At 38.5% G+C, this 18,969-nt stretch overlaps 1 protein-coding gene across 2 annotated transcripts in view; it reads left to right on the top strand.

Annotated features, from left to right (window-relative positions):
- Positions 1 to 18,501, top strand: part of PLXNA4 (plexin A4) — a 910,299-nt gene extending 891,798 nt beyond the window's left edge. For both annotated transcript variants that reach the window (XM_068276018.1, XM_068276019.1), the window contains 2 exons: positions 6,379 to 6,529; positions 13,912 to 18,501. In XM_068276018.1, the coding sequence (XP_068132119.1) occupies positions 6,379 to 6,529; positions 13,912 to 14,007 (247 nt within the window). In that variant the 3' untranslated portion in view covers positions 14,008 to 18,501. The remainder of the gene's footprint in view (positions 1 to 6,378; positions 6,530 to 13,911) is intronic.
- The last annotated feature ends 468 nt before the right edge of the window (positions 18,502 to 18,969 follow it).

Genomic DNA, 18,969 nt, shown 5'->3' with positions numbered 1-18,969 from the left:
TCAGGCACTCCCACCCAGCTCTGCAATAGAAAGTGCATTGTCTCCACATGAGAAATATTGGACAATCAAGAAAGGAACAGAGGTGTGGGAGGGGAAAACAGGAGAAAAAGAGGCTTCAGCCAATCAGGCTGCATTAGTTAAGTCTTAGAGGAAAGTAAAGAAGCAAAAAAAAAAGACAACCCAGCATGCCCTGCAACTTCCTTTGTGTGGCAATGTACCAAATTAGAGTCAAGTAAACTGGGGAATGATCATTTATCAACAAGAAAAGTAATAGTGATTTTTAACTTTTGGATTGCCTGGTTAGCTTCCTTATTACTTGTTTACCAGATAAAAATAAAGAATTGATTTTTGATTTTATGCCCGACAGTTACACTTTAAGCAAACCTGAATTTAAAATGAAAAGCCAAAGTAAACATATACACGTCATACTTACCTCCTGTGTAGTCTACTTATCAATCGCTTTCTTTTCTTCTGCATCCTGTTTGTCCACTGTGAACAATGGAATTCTCTGCCCTCTCTTTTGAAAATGGCCATTACCCCATAACAGCTTCCTGGTCAGCACACTGTTAACCTGTAATATTGCCCACTTGAGCCATAGGGAAACATGGGCATTACCTTGCTTGCCAGTTGTTCTTTCGAGTATAACTGATTACAACTGAAATATAACTGACAGCAACTGATATATTTCAGTTCTGTCAAATTCTTGTCAACACTGGAAGGAATCATTGGAAGAAGAAAATGATTAACTTCTGAGAGGAACTGACGGCGAGGTAGGTATGTAATATTCATTTGCAGGTACATCGTGTGTTTATTTTAAATAATTTGACATGGTTCGGGTTCACTTTAAGAGGCAGTGAGGCATTGTCCTTCCACTTTTAGAGGACTCATTGGGGCTTGAATATGATCCATGTTTGTATGTTAATACTGCTTGTATATATTTAAGGTTTCAGGTTTTGCAGTCTGGTTAATATGGGAAACAACCAAGCAGAACTTTCTAACATTTATTGGCTAAATGTAAAAGTTCATTGTATATATACTCATTTTGCACATATGCTGCAAGCTGCCATCCTGATAAAATGTGTGTGATAACATAACCAATCTGCCTATTCCCTAGTGCCTAATGTACTGTTAATGCAGACAGATTTGGTGCAGTGTGAAACATATCGTGTTGACGCATACCAGCAGGTGCCATGCCATTTTGCTTCACTGTAGCTGTATGTTGCTATTAATTGGCCTCTGCATTCTGGTTGAAAGGTTTCTAATAAACAAGGAAGGTACCTTTTAATATGGTTGACTGTAAAAGAGCTGACTATTACCTGAATTTAAAAAAAGGGGGGAATCACCATGTTAGGTGTTAAAGTAATTACGTTTCTTGCTAAAAATAGAAAATAGTGATTTTTTTTCCTTACTGCTGTGTTCCCACCTGCACCAACTATGAGAGAATCAAAGCACAGGCTGTTAATTCCAGCATAGACTTGCATGGGTGTTTACTAGAATACAAATGAGCCCTTTCACTGTGTATGAAATGCTGAAGACTTCAGTATTTCAGTACAAGAAGCTACATGTAAACATTGTCTTAGTTTACACAACTCTAAGTCTTTGTCAGCAAATGTTATTGAACTGTCTATTGGATTCCTTAGACACTCATGGAAAGGAGAGAGGTATTTATGTCTAGCACTATTGAGGAGTTTGCTTAACCCTTGCTTGAAAATATGTGATTTGCAAACATGGTTATATATATATATATATATATATATATATATATATATATATATATATATATATATATATATGTTACGGCCAGAACCCGAAGTCTGGCCACTTCGGGTTCTGGCCGGTCAAAATTAGAAGTGACCGTCTCACTGCGGCCAATGTGCGAAATGGATTGAATCCTGCCGACTCCTTCTCTCCCCGGCTCTGGCTCCTCCCTCCACCCCAGATTTCAGATTCTGGCCATAACATATACATTTGGATTACATTGTTTTATGAAACTGTTTAAACAATGTGCTCCATTGTATCTTACGTATGCTTCACTTCTAACAATGCAGTAATAGTGAACTGCTGGAAGTAAAATACAAATACGGGATGCAAATTAAGAAAACAGAAATGCATATTGGACTTGTTAAGGAATGTCTGAGGTCTTCAAGTATAGTAACATTTGAGCGGAAGACAGCTGCCCGCCCGATGCTACATGCAATAGCTGTTAACCTGGGGCATGAGACACACATATCGGTTGCATTATTTAAAAACTGTGACAACTGAGTGAAAAGGAATGGTTAGCGTCAATTTCACTCTTCATTGATATTGTACTGTTTTTGCTTGTGGTTGTTACACATTTTGATTTGCCAGGCTGGGTACTCTAAACAGGGGGAGCTAATCCTGACTGAGACTGGTGGCTTAAAAATGGGAGACAGGAGATCTGCTTAGTGCAGCAAAAGATAAGGCATACATGAATGTAACGACCCTCATAAGCTTTGTTAGCTGGTATACTAAATGAATATTAGACACAACATACAGACTCGTGCCCTATTCAGTGGTGTGCAGCCATTTCTTGAGGTACACATTTTTTTTTGCAGATAAAGAGAGAAATGAGGCACTGTAAATTGCAAATCAGGTACCTTTAATCTCAGTGTACAGACATTGGGGTATGCAGTGGAGGTAAAGGAGGCCTGACAGCTGTACCTCATTTGCAATTTGCAGTGCCTCGTTTCTCTCTTTATCTGCAAAGTGACTATTGTAATTCTGAGAGCACATTGTTGCTGGTACATGATCCAGTGAGGCCAGTAAGCTCCCAAACAGCATCTAGTGCCAGCCTTTTTCTTCAAGTTTTATGCTGACACATACATTTTTATCAGGAAACAATACTGTGCAACTTCTGCCTGATGAAGAGGAGGATTGTACACCACATATGCATTTGTCATATTTATCATATTATTCTCAGCTGAGGTTCCCTACTCTGTCCTTATGTCTGAGGAATGTCCACATCGTCACTATTGATTGGCAAGTAGTTTATTATGGAAAAATCTAAGCAGCAGAGATCAGGGAAAATCTGGCAGAAGAATGACTGGAACAACTGCCCAGAGATAACTGCACATCACTTAAAGTGAACCAGAGATGAAGCACCCTCATGTATTTTACCATATATATCAGTGGGAACATTAGAGAAAACACCTACCATGTTCTCTGTTTCATCCTTCTCTGCTCAGTTTGCCTGTTATCAGCCCTGATAAAATCACTGACTGAGCATTGTCTTGCTTTGCTCAGGAATCATTATAGTTTAGTCTGTCTTCTCTGATGTATTTTCAAGCCCAAGCCTGCCCCCTTCTGGCTCTGCTATAATGACTCAGCTATGATTCCTGAGCAAAGCCAGACTGAATGCTCAGTTGAGGATGTTATCAGGGCTGATAACAGGCAGACTGAGCAGAGAAGGATGAAGCAGAGAGCAGGATAGGTGTTTTCTCTAATGTTCCCACTGATATATATGGTAAAATACATGAGGGTGCTTCGTCTCTGGTTCACTTTAATGGTGCATAAGCATGTATGCTGGCACATATTATTAGTTTACTATACCAACCGACACATTTGCTGATAATCATTGTTCATTTGTGTCTTCTCGTGCCCTAATATTCTACAGTTAGGTGTGCTCCTCTCTCTCATTTTCTCCCTCTTGATACAGTGACCAAGCGTCCAGTTTCAGATGGAGCAGCTGTGTGTCCGCTCCACTAAATCCACCTCTGTTGGAGTGAGCTGAGCATCTCTTGTTGCTAGGGCTAGACTTAACGTCTGCCTTCTGTCATTTCGCCAGGAGCTAGTGGCATCAGGGTTTTATGAGTTGTTTGAGGGCCAGTTTTATCATTACATTCTTTTGAACTAAGGCAGATTATCTGTTGAATAACCAAAATGGCTTCTCCCATTGTATATATCTGGCAGATGTATAATTAGACAGACTGCTATCTTAATTACATAAGATGTAAGTGTCCAGTTTCTTCTCTTCATGATATGTCCCTAAACTCAGCAGATGCTACAGTGATATCTACAGGACACCTGGCAGCTATTTTAGTATATGAGAATTTTACTTCTAATTATAAAATCATGTATCGTGTTGCAGATTTCTTTGGTGCACAGAATGTCAGAATGAAGAAATGAAATATGTAAATGATTGAGTCTAATTAACTAGTTGACAGCAAACCACAGATGCGAATGGCAATGACTGATTGCCTTCTTCATGCAGCGTCCAATCACACTGGAATTACACCAGGGATGAAGGACATGGAGAGTACAACATTCCTGGATGAGTCAGAAAATCTTGAGGGAATGCAGTACAATGAAAACTGAGTAGTCTTGGATTTGAATGAGATTTGCTTCATCCAGTGATGACATTTTTTATAATGATTTCTATGGCATGTTATGAATGTAAAGCTGGTGATAGTGATGTGTTGAGCAATATCTGCATTAGTCATGCAGGCATAGTAAACCACATGCTTGGTTATTCCACTCTTTTCTCACTAACACAAATAAGGGTGTTATCATATTTGTGCTGTAGAACATCCACAACTTACATTTTATAGCTAAACATAGAATATAGGCAGTCTGTGTCTTCAATATACCTATGTGCATATGCATAATAATTTAGATAAATCATTATAGTGAATTATTAGATTTGTGTATACATTTCTCCTGTTATTATTCACCCACATTTTAAACCATGTAATATGACAGGTGATATGGATCCTTGTATGTTGATAAATACATTAAAGTCATAACTTTTATATTAAATGCATGCTGGCACTAAAAGTGGCACAGTGGCTAAATTAGTAAACACTCTTGGCTTTACTAGCGTTCCAGGTTGAAAGCAAAACCAGCCTCAAAGTGGCATGGAGTCAGTATGCGCTCACCATGTGTGTGTTTCCCCATGCCTAAAAAGTACATCAACATAACTTAAAATATACCAAAATAATTACAAAGAAACAATTCATAGCAAAAACAAAAACAAGAAAAAACAAAACAAACCTAAAGTGATCCATAACAGATATAACATTAAATAAAATATTAGAACAGAGAAGACATGCCGGGAAATGCACCTTTCAGTGGGTCCTATTTATTGAACTTTTGTCACATGTAAAGGTAGCCATACACTGGTCGATTTGCCATTAGATCGACAAACTGACAGATCCCTATCTGATCGACCTGATCATAGAGGGATCGTATGGCTGCCTTTACTGCAAACAGATTGTGAATCGATTTCAGCCTGAAACCGATCACAATCTGTTGAGCTGCTCCTGCCGCCTGTCCCCCCCCCCCCCCCCCCATATACATTACCTGAAGCTGGCTCCGGGTCCTCTTCTCCGTGCTGCACGGATCCCAGCATCCTGCACCACTTTCCAGCGTACACTGTGTCACTCCGTGACCAAGAAGTTCAAATAGAGCTCCCTCTATTTGAACTTCCTGGTCACTGGAGTGACACAGGAAGTTAATGTACGCTGGGATGGAGCAGGAACAGAGCGGTGCAGCGTGGAGAAGATGCCCGGGAGCCAGCGTCAGGTAATGTATACCTGTATCGGATCGGCCGCCGTTAGCGACGCTCCCTACCCACGGGCGATCGACGGTAATTTCCCACACGACGTGATCGATGGACCAATCCGATTCCGGGAGGAAATCGGATCGGCGGGTGTGTTTAGCGCGAACGAATGGCAGCAGATTCTATCCCAGTGATCGAATCTGCTGTTGAACGGCGGCAAATCGGGCCAGTGTATGGCCAGCTTTAAGGTATAGGAACACACTCAGACAGCAGAAGTCCTGTGACCAGACGTAGCATTGGGCCACAGCTTTTCTTGTGTACATCTGCTGACAGATCTGTATGGCTTGATATGGCTCCCTAGTGTTTTCACAAATCAAATACAAATTCTTAACTTTTGGAAGAGAACAGGCACAATATTATTGGGGCTAAAAAAAAAAAAGGAAAAGTAGTTTCACATTTCTTTCTCATACAGAAGCCACAGGGAAATTATTTAACCCTAGAGAAGGGGTTTTGATTACATGTGACCAGTCATAATAAAACCAGCATGTTACATCCATTATGCACACAAAGAATAGAATTTATCAGGTTCACAGGATTATTGCAGATGAATATGATAATGCTGAGAACCAGGGAGCAGTAAGCAGCTAAATGTGGTATCCCATATTACTGATACCTAGAGGAATCAAAATCAGGGAACAGTCGAAGGCTCCTTAAAATACAGCAGATGGAAATGTAGAGTTCCTGTACTTGAAATAGAGAATTGCACAATGTCATGCAGTCTTGTACAATGAATATATTTGATTTATTTTCACTGGTTTCTTTGTTATGAATGTTACATTTCAACTTTGTTATGCTTTCAGATACTATTCTGACATTGCCAAAATGCCAGCTATAAGTGACCAAGACATGAACGCTTATTTGGCAGAGCAGTCTCGTATGCACATGAATGAGTTCAACACGATGAGCGCGCTCTCAGAAATCTACTCATATGTGGGGAAATATAGTGAAGAGGTGAGATTATGTAATAATAAACCATTGTTTGATGCAGTTTTATGTATGTGTAACTTAAAATGAAAAGTTAATAAGTAAAACTTAAAGAGAAACTCCAACCTAGAATTGAACTTTATCCCAATCAGTAGCTGATACCCCCTTTTACATGAGAAATATAATGCGTTTCACAAACAGACCATCAGGGGGCGCTGTATGACTGATTTTGTGCTGAAACCCTCCCACAAGAAGCTCTGGGACCGCGGTACTCTGGGCAAACTGCCACAATGTAGCAATGTTCACAGACAGGAAATGAAGCACTTTTTTTACTACATTGTTTTCACTGGAGTTCCTCTTTAAGGGCATATTTATGTCAACAGTCATAAAAATGAATTTTGGTTTCTTTGCTACACATTTTTTTTCTGGGCAAAGATTGCTTTATGTAATGCAGTAGACAGTAAAGTAGCCAATCATTTCCAGGTTCTCTGCACCCTGTGATAAAGAGTAACCAATAAAAAAGTGTCTATATACGACCTTGACAACTGGGTCCCGGCAGCCTCAAAATGATGGCTGTTTTTGACTTTGGGGGATTTAATGATATCATCTTTACTACTCATGTCTCCATGCACCCCTGTGGGGGTGAAAAACGATGATCATTGCAGAAAGCCACCAAAAGCCACACATGCTTTTCTGCACACTTACTGAAAAGCATTTGACCAAGACGCTGCGGTACCCCCGGCAGTCACCCATGTGAAATAGCCCTCAGGGCTCACACACACACTATAAGCACTTTTCTGAGCATTTGCTTCTTAAAAATTTGTAATGTGAACGAGGCCTTATGAATGAACAGCTACATTTGAGCAACACTTTTTATAGTTAAAAAGAAAAACATTCTGCCCAGGCTCCTACCAAGGTGCATTCTGGGAAATAGACTTCTGCAGAGGCTACTGGCAGCCCTGTTTCTGCTTCTCTTGAACTCATCATTGGAAGATTCTTTTTTTGTTGTTTCTGCAATATATCTTTATTCATGAAGCTATACAACTTAGATCATGTCCTTAATGATTTCTTAATTAGACAGGTGGACTGAGTTTAGGAGAGGCTGAATATGCTCTGTAATATAATTACTCAGTAATAGGGATGGTTAGTAAAATGCAAATAATTCTGAGTTGATGCATATTTTATGGTAATTTTACATGAATGTATTCAGTTTAAAAATGGACTAAGCAAATTCCGAGGCTGATTTATTTACAAGCTGCAATTACCAAAAAGTATGCTTCAGCATGATTATTTGCATATTGTTATGTACTCAGTAGATATCAAACATGAAAACAAAATAGAACTTTGGCTCTTCTTTACATAGTAGAGAACTATTTTAATTCCTAGCATTTGGCTATTTGCCAAAGGGCAACTAATGACCATTTGAGGAATCATTGTGCTCCTTATGGAGCATTCCTATTCAGCTGGTATATGCAGACAGGGAATATTAAGGAGAAGATCAATGTACAGTGCGTCTGTTATTGGTTAACATTGTATCTGAAATTTGGGAAAAGAGACAAGCTTATGAAATCATGCCAGCTCTGTGATGAGCATAGCATTTGAGGATGACATAGAACATCTGGGGAGCCATCCACATATCAACAAAGAAATTAAGAAAACATATGGACCCTGTTCAAAAATATGCTTGGATACATACTGATAAAAAGACACCGGCAGAAAATAGTACACATTGTATGTTTTATGATAATGAATCTCTGGATACCGAGTCATTCATATGGTGTGATGATTTTGTGTACAGCCAGCAAAGTCAAATCTAACTTGAGAGTTTTAATCCCTCAGCATTAATGGCTTTTCTTGCTTTATGGCAGGATACATCTCATTGCACAACACACATCTCATTGCTCAGCCCATCTCAAATCTAGCAGGAAATGCTTCATTCTAATTAAAAACTTACTTAATTATTGGCTTAGGGAAATGAATTGGCTGCTGATATAAGTATGCCAGCTCAACAGCTGAGAATAGCGGAGGTAACTGTACAGCCTCACTATGTGCATCATATGCGCCTTTTTCTGTCTTAGTTTAAGATATTACTGGCATGAAACATAAAGGGCCAATAAATCGAGTTACGATCTAGCTATAAGGAAAAAAGGTCTCTCTTAATGCATTAATGGAAAATACTCACATCTTTTGAACAAAATGTGGGGGATATATATATATATATATATATATATATATATAATATATATATGTATCTTGATTCACTAAAGCGTGATAACTCAGTTATCATGTGAAAAGGCTTTGCATGTGCGAAGTATCATTATCATGTGAAGTCACTGCAGATCACACGAACGGAATGTAGATCATGAATTATTACTGTGTACAGTACATCAAGTGACGAGCGTTAAACTTTGCGCGCGCCATATTACATTCACCCACATGTTAATGTAAGCACTATCGCTGATTTCGTTACCAAACGCTATCTTCTGATCGTGCGAAGCGCCATAGTTTTCAACACAGAACACACACACACACACACACACGCACCCACACCCCCACACACCCACCCCTTTATAGTAAACTCCAAAGGACCAGGAAAAGTAGTTTACTATATACTATTGTATTTGTGTATATATTTATTTATTTATTTTTAAACCCCCATAATCAGGATAAGTGTGGTTTCTGGTTACTTGAGTCATTGTTAAAAATAGGCCTAGCTAAAAAAAAAAACAGTATTATACCACACACTGTATACTTACCATAAACTCTGCTTAATGTTCAGATACAGTAATTAAAAACATATTAAGACAAAGGACAGACCTAACTTTATGTAACAGGTTTATTACTGTATAGAGAAGTGTAAAAGTATATTTAAGCATGCTGAAAAACCAGGATTGTTCTGGTTGCTTGAGACTTCTGGTTAACTGAATCCTGGATAACGGGGGTTTTACTGTATATATTTTTAACGTTTTTAATGACAGCTTTTGCAAGCTGTGAAGGTACGATTAATAAATCAATGCTTCTTCCGTTTAATTAACGGCACTTCTTAATGTTCAGTGACTTTGTAGTGCCAAGAAAAGATAAAGACAGAAATCTTTATATTAGCACATTTTTAAGTATTCGTTTTTATTGCTGCCTCCAATATGGACATTTTCTATTACCACTTGACTTGATGACAAATAATCACTGAGACAACAAATAATCACTGAGACGAGAATTATACATTTTTAATTTAGTAAGGTTGGATGAAGATTAGCAACATTGCATGTAAAATCTCCCAGTTCAAATGGAATTGAAATTTTGTATTACTGAACAAATTTGCAAAAGATTTTTGTTCTTTCTTTAACTGTATGGCCTCAATTCACTAAGCAGTTTAGACTAGTCTACAGATGGTTTCTAGTCTACTGATGGTTTGGTTTAGGCCTCTTTCCCACCAGGACGTTGCATTTTAGGGGACGTTATAGGTCGCATAACGTGCCCCTAACGCAACGCCTGGTAGTGTTGGTGGAGGACGCTACCTAGAGCTGCATTATGCAGCTCTTGGAGTGCCTTTTTTGTGCTATAGACTGCAGGGAGACCACGTGATCCGCATCACGTGGTCCCACCAGCCAATCGCCGCACAGAGCTGCGCTCCAGGAAGTAAACCCTGCACGTCACACTGTGCAGTGAATATTAATTAGCCATGTGGCTGGCCGAGGACCTGGAGGGGAGACCTCCTCCTCCAACATTACTGAGCATGTGCAAACAGTCTATCGCGGCTTAGCCGTGCATAACGCACAGCATGCAGCACTTTAACCTGACGTGCAGCGTTACAAAGTAACGCAACGTGGGCACTGTGAACAGCCCATTGATTTTTCATTACTGTGCGGTGAGCTGCGTTACAGACTGCTCTAACGTGCGCCTGTAACGTCTCACTGTGAAAGCAGCCTTAATGTTTTAGACCTGTTTTTAGACCTGGTCTAACATTCAGTAATTACACAATTCAAAAAGGCAAACAAGGAGTGACCACACCCACTTTTTCTGGCAGAGATTAGACCAGCTGATTTCTGTCAGTAAAGTAATTCTGTGAGGTATTTTAGATGTGAGGATGGAACCTTTTGAATGAATTAGGCAGGAGTTTAATTGTATGCAGAGGAGAGCTCATCAAAGGAGAAGGATGTCAGTCATAGCTACTTGTTTGTGAATTGCATCTTTTGATCATTTTCCCCGCTTTACCAACCTAATTACCAAATGGTTTAGACCAGGTTTAAAACATTTGGTAATAGTGAATTTCCCTTTGATGCAACTGACCAAACCATCAGTAGACTAAAAACCATCAGTAGACTAGCCTAAACTGCTTAGTGAATTGAGGCCTATGTAGGAGTTACTGCGCTCACAGCAAGCTCAAATGTTCTTTCGTCATGCCCCCCTTTCTCCAGGGTAATACTTAAAGTTAAACTAAACCCAGAATTTCCCATCTGTGCTAAAAGATCAGCCACAGCATGAAAACATTTATGGAAGAAAAATATGACTCAGTACACTTTGTGGAAATCCTAAAAAAAATGAAATTTAGAACTTGGTTTTACTTTGCAGGGAGCACTGAAGAGGTTAAGCTTCAGTGTATACTTTTTGAGGAGAGAGCAGCAGAGGTGCTCCTGCAGCCTATTCACTGCTGCTGATAAGAACTAATTAGAGACTTTGGTAAGGGTAAAGAAATACAGAGCAGTGGATTTTTTCAGCAACTATATGTGAATCGAAAACTTTTCTTTATGTGCTGTGCAAGAGTTCAGTGCCACTTTAATTTGCTATATACTGTAGAACCCAGATTTTAAGTACACAAACCTCCAATATGCACATTCTAAAGTAACTAAAGCCAGTGATTACTGGTTAACCAGTAGCATACTCGCCTCTTAATAATAATTTTTGAAGTTTAGTCCGTGTAGTCTAGTGGGCTCCCTGATGCAATTGTTTCAAATTGTGGCCCTGTTAGTAGCAAGATATTGTATCACGATGAGGTTTTTTGGACCTTCTTAGTGATACAGTTAAAACCAAGATAGTCTAATATACCTTCTACCCCCCCCCCCCCTTTCCTTCTTATAAGTGATTATCTTTTAAAAAATATTTGTACATTTTAGTTTTTGCTCTTTCTACGACAATAATCCATCATGCTGTCTAAGCAAAAAGAAATTAGTTTATTAAAATAACTACACAGCTTTTCTGTTTTGTACTGCAGTTCAAAGGCTGTTACTATAGTTGTGCCCACATAATCTGATTGACTAAGTATCTGAATGGTAAACACTCTGTGATTTCAAAAGAAGTAGGAATAAATAAAAGGAAATAAGAAACCTAAGAAATCTGCACATGTTAGGCACTGCAGTGCAGTTATAATTAATATTTTGTGAATTTTAAATACTGTAATTAGAGCACATTGAAGACCGACAGAATCCTGATTATTTCTCTTTTTATTGCATGCTTTAACAGTCTATAAACATGAACATAAGCCATTCCTAGAAAGTTGTGATTAATATTCTGATACACTTTGTAGTGTTTATACGATGTTAATAAACATTCAGTAAAAAGGCTGCTTGATTAGGCACCATTTTTTTATTCCTTTTGCCCAGATGTACAATTGCTGAACAACTTGCTTAAATGCTTCTATCTGGGTGTTGATGTATTAATCTCATTACTACCAGGTCACAGCTCTTCCTTTCTCTCTCTTTGTGAACCACTTGTGCTCCCTTTGAAAGTGTTACTGGCTGCTCTTGCCAGACATTTGCCACAAAATAATTAGTCATTACAAACTGTGCTTTTCAATACTTGATATCTTCCAAAGTCCTAATTAGTTTTTGTAGTAAAGCATGTCAGCTTTGGTTAGTGATATTGCATTCATTGTATTCTCTTATTATGTTTAGAAAGAAATAATATAGTTTGTTGTTGGATGCTTGATTTTCTGTAAATGCCAGACTTTTATTAGCTATTTAATAACATCCATGATATGTAAGCAGCAGTGGTTTTATTACAAAGAGAAAAAAAACATACCATCTACATTGCATATAGGAGCTGTACAACATCTAGGCTATTGCTTTGAATTCCATTAAACTATGAGTATTCATTAATTTAGCACCAGACAGCCAATAACATCTACCACCATCTCTACACTAGCGTGAACTTTCCATAGGCAGGGCAGGGTGGTGCTTTACTTTTGCCACAGAAGCAGCTGTTCGCCCTACAATCAGCTTGGTGGCTTCTCTTATTTTGGGAGCCTGTTGTTGTGGTCCTGGTCCTCATACACTAATGTTAGACTCCACATGCATTTGTGCCTCCAAGCTAGGTATCTGTGTAGCAATCACATCATATATATTTCTTTGCAGCGTTAAAACAACATTGTGACTAACTAAAATTATACTGGGTGAAAGCATGGCCTTTCTCAGTTTTCTAGACCTTTCATCATCCCTCATCACTACATCTCAGCATTAAAAAATAAGGCATCTTTTGCATTAAACTTACTCTATAAAAAGCTTTATTTTATCCTTCCAGTATTTCAAAAGATGAAAGGATTATTAATGTGCATATAGTGCTCTGGCTATCTGCCAAACAAACGTCTAGTAGAATTCTCAACTTCTCTTCCAAAATGCTGAGATCTTTGCTGGTAAATCTCCCTAAAGAGAATACAGACAAAGGCCAGAGCCATAAGAAAGATAGACAAATAGAAACACCATTATAATAAATGGAGATCCAGTCAGTTGGTCTTTGTTCTGCACCCTCTAGTGGCTGGAAGAGATGTTTAGCAGATGGAGGACCCATGCTGAAACTGGGAAAGTGAAAACCCATATAAACATTTATTTTTCCGCCATCAGGCAAAGTTTAAAAAGATTAAGGGTACATGAGGCAAAAAATAATTAATGCATCTTTACATACCTGGGGCTTCTTCCAGCCCCTAGAAGTCTCTGTGTCCCTCGCCAAGTGCTGCGCCTGTGCAGAACACTCCCGGGGTTGGTAGCACAGCCGTGAGTGGCATGTGCACGCAACCGTGCATGCACAGAAGCCGCTGACCTGACCGGGTAGCCGGCTGCGATGGTGGGGACAGCAGAAGACTGGGTGGTGAGAGTGGAATTGTGGTGAGGGACACAGACTGTTAGGGGCTGAAAGAAGCCCCAGGTAAGTAAAGATGTATTACATTTTTTTGTATAGTTAACCACACTATAGGCCTAATTTACTAAGATTCTAATTAAGTGGAGATAATTAAGAAAATTGTATTTGCTAAAACCTGTCTTTGATAAGATAGTAAATTCTCACCTAGATTATACAATAACATGCCTTTAATTATTTGATTTGTCATTTAATATATAAATGAAACTTAAGCATATTGCTACCTTGTTTGAAATTGATCATACCCACTTATAATTTGTTTTTGTTTTTTTCTTATTTTGTAGATTTTAACAGCTTTAGATCAGGATGACCAAGCTGGAAAACAAAAACTTGCCTACAAATTAGAACAAGTCATTGCCCTGATGAGTATAGACAGCTGAAAACTGTCCTTCCAGGTTACCCTGGAAGGGATAAACCAAGCCGTGCCTCAGTCAAGATTGTCATCTTTACCAAGTGCAAGTTCTAACTGACTGGATGCAGGTCTTCTGCTTCCTCTTCTTCCTTCTATGAACCTCATGGATACATTATCATGTCCAGTGGATTAAGGAAGGACGTGCAACGTGGAGAACTTTGGAAACCTAAAACAATTTAGCTAAGACCTCTGCATACAGATGAACATTTACATTATCCATATCAGTATGGGATACTAGAAGGTCTTATGTGCTGTGCTGCTTGTAGCTCCTCTCCTTGCCATGACATGGTACGGATAGAACATGAACCTAGTATTAAAAATAATTTTAACAAGAAGCAAAATGAATTGAATCCTTCTATAGAAAAAGTTGGTATGATTGGTAACCGAAGAAAAAAAATGCTTAAAAATGACTCAACAGAAGTCTTCTAGTATGGAGTTTGAAAAAAGAAATGTTTGAGAATCCTTCTTTAATCTCTGAGGCCAATAGAAGAAAGAAGCATTCTTTTTTATTCCAGATTTATTTCTCTCTTGGAAATATAGTTAGTTTTTGCTCAGTAAGTTTTCTCTGGAGTTCAGCTTTGTCTCCATGCCCCCCGAAGAATTTAACATTTTTTGAATAAAAAAAAATATTATAATACCTATGTATTGTTTCAGATATTACTTAAACAGATAATCATTTTAGGATTTAGTGATCACGTTTCAAGACAAAGGACAGTGATTTTATGAAAAACAAAACTTTTATTTACCTCATCTTAAACAAGCACTGGCATGTTAGACCATAGTAAATACAATACACCATTCAATATTGTATAGCTTATATTTGGTCTGACCACTTTCTTAGTCAGTCAAGCCAAATCTGTGCATTAATTATACATTGCCAGTGATTTGTTTCTTCAGTGGCAGGTGTAATGCCAGAATATAAAGCATTATGTAGAGATCAAATCAATGAAGTTTTGTTTTAAGAAATAATTTCACTCATGAAATAAAGGTTGTACTGTTTAGCACAATTCATCAAACATCAAATCCTTTGTACAACATATGGAGAAAATCAGTCATCCATTTAACAAAGAAGACCAGCATTTTTTTTATTTATTTAGCCTTGGAAGGATTACACATGCTCTGAAGGCTTGGAATATTAACATTTTAACTGCCGTTTAGAGGAGCACAAAATTTCAAGTTTCATGCAAAAAAAAAAATTAAAACAGTAGAATATCAGCACAATTTTATTTGGATTGACAGGATTAAATGTCAGCTATTGAAAAAGTTGGTACTGTTTGAACAAGCCAACCATGGTAGTGACAACAAGTTACTCATTTTTAATCTGCTGCATCAAAATTCCAGGTAATTTTAACATCTTTCCAAGGTTCTTCTACCTTCTTTTGTAAACTTGCAGGGTTGACAGTTCAGTATTTTAGACAGTAAATCCAATTCTTTACTTTATGGAACAATAGTAATCATAATGAATCTTCAAATTCTGGTATATATTTTTTTTAATGTTACTCAGTTAAATGGAATATGTTAGAATGGATTTAATTTCGCACGAGTTGGAAGCCTATACAACACCATTGGTTCATGTTTATTTTTGTTGAGAGCACTTAATCCCTTATGCACCTTATTTGAACTTTCATAGCATTTGCTTGGAATTGGCTGATGGCTTTTGAACTGTAAATGCCATTTAACTGGAGTCTAAAGCATTGGCTGGTGACTACTCTTAGTAAGGGGAAGAAGAAACAACATACTCAAAGAATTGTAGACAAAAACCAAAGGTCAAGGTGGCACGTTATGGCCACAACTCAAAGGCTTTCTTCTCACCCTTTTGAGAACAATGATGGCAAGGACAACCATGTATGCATTTGCGTCTGCTTCTCTCCAGACTTTCCATCTGAAATAATAGGAAGACGAGTCAAACATTTGCACAGCTGTACAGAAAGCATATGATTAGAACACTATGCTATCCAAGTCAATCAACCTTAACCTTATTCTCCTTTGTATAGTACATATTTTTTTCCATTTTTTTAAAGAATAATGGCAACCTCAGACAATTAAAAAGTAAAACAGAAATCAAGATAAGTACATATAGAAAAAATGTAATTTTTTTCGTGCTGAACCATCGTGAGCTTCAAAGGTGCCTGTCTCATGACCTTTTTTTATTTGTTTTGTTCCTCAAAACTCTCTTTCTTGCCTTGGGATCTGCCAGATTTGTGCTGTGAATGTGTAGGGTATTTGCCCTGGAGTTCCAGAGGTATACCTTAGATTTCAGTTCATTTTTTAATTAAGATAGCGCATGTTAATACAGTTAAAGCTGACAGAAACTAAAGCATTGCTGATGATGTGGGCGTGGTCCTCATTTTATTCCTTCTTACCATTTTACGTTCTTTTTTTGTCTGCCTGAAAGCATTGATCTGAGTGGTTTGTCATGTGACTATATTCTATGTTAAGGTGGAAACTTTATCAAAGGCCACAGAATGGCATGGTTTTAAGTAACGTATATATAGTATTGCCGCAACTAAATTGTAATCCCACAGCATAGCTGGTTGAAGATTTATATAGTTAGGATTTTACAGCCTACAAATATATACAATGGTTGAGGTCCTAATCAAGGCCACAGAACACAGATTTGCTGCCCTGGCAAATATAACTGATTATTTTCCCTTTTTGGGGACCATTGAAGCCAATTGTACAGAAAGAGTTTAGTGGCTTAAAAGCAAAAGGTACATAAATTATATTAAATTAAATAAAAAGTTATATATCCTGGTCTAAGACATTGACACTGTTTCATGAATATATAAAATACGTACAACTTTATCTGCTTCTCTCATTTTCTTCGTATATAATATATTGGATTTGGAGAATGCCAATAACTGAAATATGTGATTTCCTTCTGCAAAGTAATGACTATAAGATACCTGATTTTTGCATTTTACGAATTCTTTATCATAGATCATATATGGACAAATTTGTATGGGTATATTAAAATGTATAGAGAATAAGATTATTTTCCTTAAATTCTTAGGATTGTAGCGAACAACTATTCTCACTATTTAGAGTACCATCGTTTGTATTAATTAAACATCAAATGGGAAAAATAAGTAACATCAAGAAGTTGTAGTTTATGTAACTGAATTCAGTGTTAAGATTTCATGTCAGAGAGTGACATCTTTATTGGAGGTTAAAATGTCCTCCTACACTAAAAGGTAAAAACAGACGTTGTGTTAAGTGAAGCAAAATGTGTGCAGGCCAGTTGTTTTCTTTGCAAGGAGTTAAGCCAATCTTAATTTAAATCTTTACCTGGGTATGTACTTGCAGACACTGAGATAGGTAATTTTAATGTGAAATGCTGAACCCTATCTGAAAGACTAAGCGACAAGGCATGCATTTCCAATAATTGACTGGCCTGTCCCTGAGTTGTAAAAACAAAACAGCATCACCAGACTGCAGGTGATGCCTACAGCTTGATTTTATGTTCTGTGAAAACCTTCAGGAAGAGCAGTGAGAAAACTGGAAAAAAACTGGGGCTAAAGATAAGGGTGCCCATACACTGGCAGATGGCCACCAGATTAGACCATCAGCTCAATCCCCCTCTGATCGAATCTGAACAGAGAGGGGTCTCTTGCTGCCAATGTACTGGACACAAATGTCCAATAGATTTCAGAATTAAATCTAATGGAAATCTGAGTCACAACCTTCCCAGCCCCTAAATATCCCCCATGTAATGTGTACCCCCAGGGCCAAGGTAAGTTTTGAAGCAGTGCTTAAACTTGCCTATCCACTAGTGCACATCCTTAAGTTTCCTGTGTCTTCTCTCTATTGCCACCTGGGTGCCTGTACCCCATGACCCAGTGGCAAATGCGTGGCCACCTACATGCCGTGTGACCAGATGCGCACCATCAGGTCATGGGATAGATGCACCCAGCAGTGATGGAGAGAAGACATAGGACACAGGAGGAGCGCGCTAGCAGGCAGGTGAGCTTGAACACCACTCGATATCAATCATGGACCAAGGGGGGTTCACATTACACATGGGGGAGATGAATTGGGGTCTGCGGATAGCCTAGGAGAATCAATGCTGCTACCACCGCACACTTTAAGCTTTTTCTAGCGAGATTTTTCCAGCATGCCTGATCGATCATTTTGATCAATTCCACTCTGAAATCAATCAAAATTACGATCAAATGGCCACATTGCTGCATAAATCTCTGGAAGACTCGATCATTATGATTGAATCTTCAGGAGATCGTTGCCACAAATTAAACAATGTATGGGGCACCTAAAGGAGACTCTGAAGCCTCCCTAAAATCATGTTTTTATTTTAAAAACCTATTTAGCATGATTGTAGCACCTAAAACGCTGCATCCCTGTGGCTGAAAACTCAATCACCCCAAACTCCCTGGGGCTAATTGCGGGGAGTGCTTCCTAGTAGAGGCAGAGCTTTGGGCTGTAGCTCTGCCTCCACTCCATCAATGTGCACAGATCGCCGCCTCTCCCTGCCCCTCTCAGTCTTCATTCACTGAGTCTGAGAGGGGCAGGGGAGAGGCGGCAATCAGCGCAAATTGATGCGCATTGAGGCAGAGCTACAGCCCAAAGCTCTGCCTCCCCCGGACAGCAGAATCCATGACCAGAAAAGTCGTGGATGTTTGCCCCGGGAGTTAGGGGTGTTTAATTGAGTTTTCAGCCACGGGGATGCGGCGTTTTAGGTGTTGCAATCATGCTAAAGAAGTTTTTAAAATAAAAACATGATTTTAGGGAGGCTTCAGAGTCTCTTTAAGGATCCACTGGGAACTATTCCCATAGTTGTGAAGAGAGAATGAAACATTTTTGTTTGCATCAGAGTTACATAAAATCACAACTGGCAAAACGGCAGATAAATAAATTCCATGCAAAAATTGTATATGCTTTTTCTCTTAAAACAAAACTCAAACATTCATTGACA

The sequence above is a fragment of the Hyperolius riggenbachi genome, chromosome 3, assembly GCF_040937935.1.
Source record: "Hyperolius riggenbachi isolate aHypRig1 chromosome 3, aHypRig1.pri, whole genome shotgun sequence".
In the NCBI taxonomy this organism is placed as follows: Eukaryota; Metazoa; Chordata; class Amphibia; order Anura; family Hyperoliidae; genus Hyperolius; species Hyperolius riggenbachi.
The sequence above is the reverse complement of the archived record's forward strand: the minus strand, read 5'-3'. Positions and strand labels throughout refer to the sequence as shown.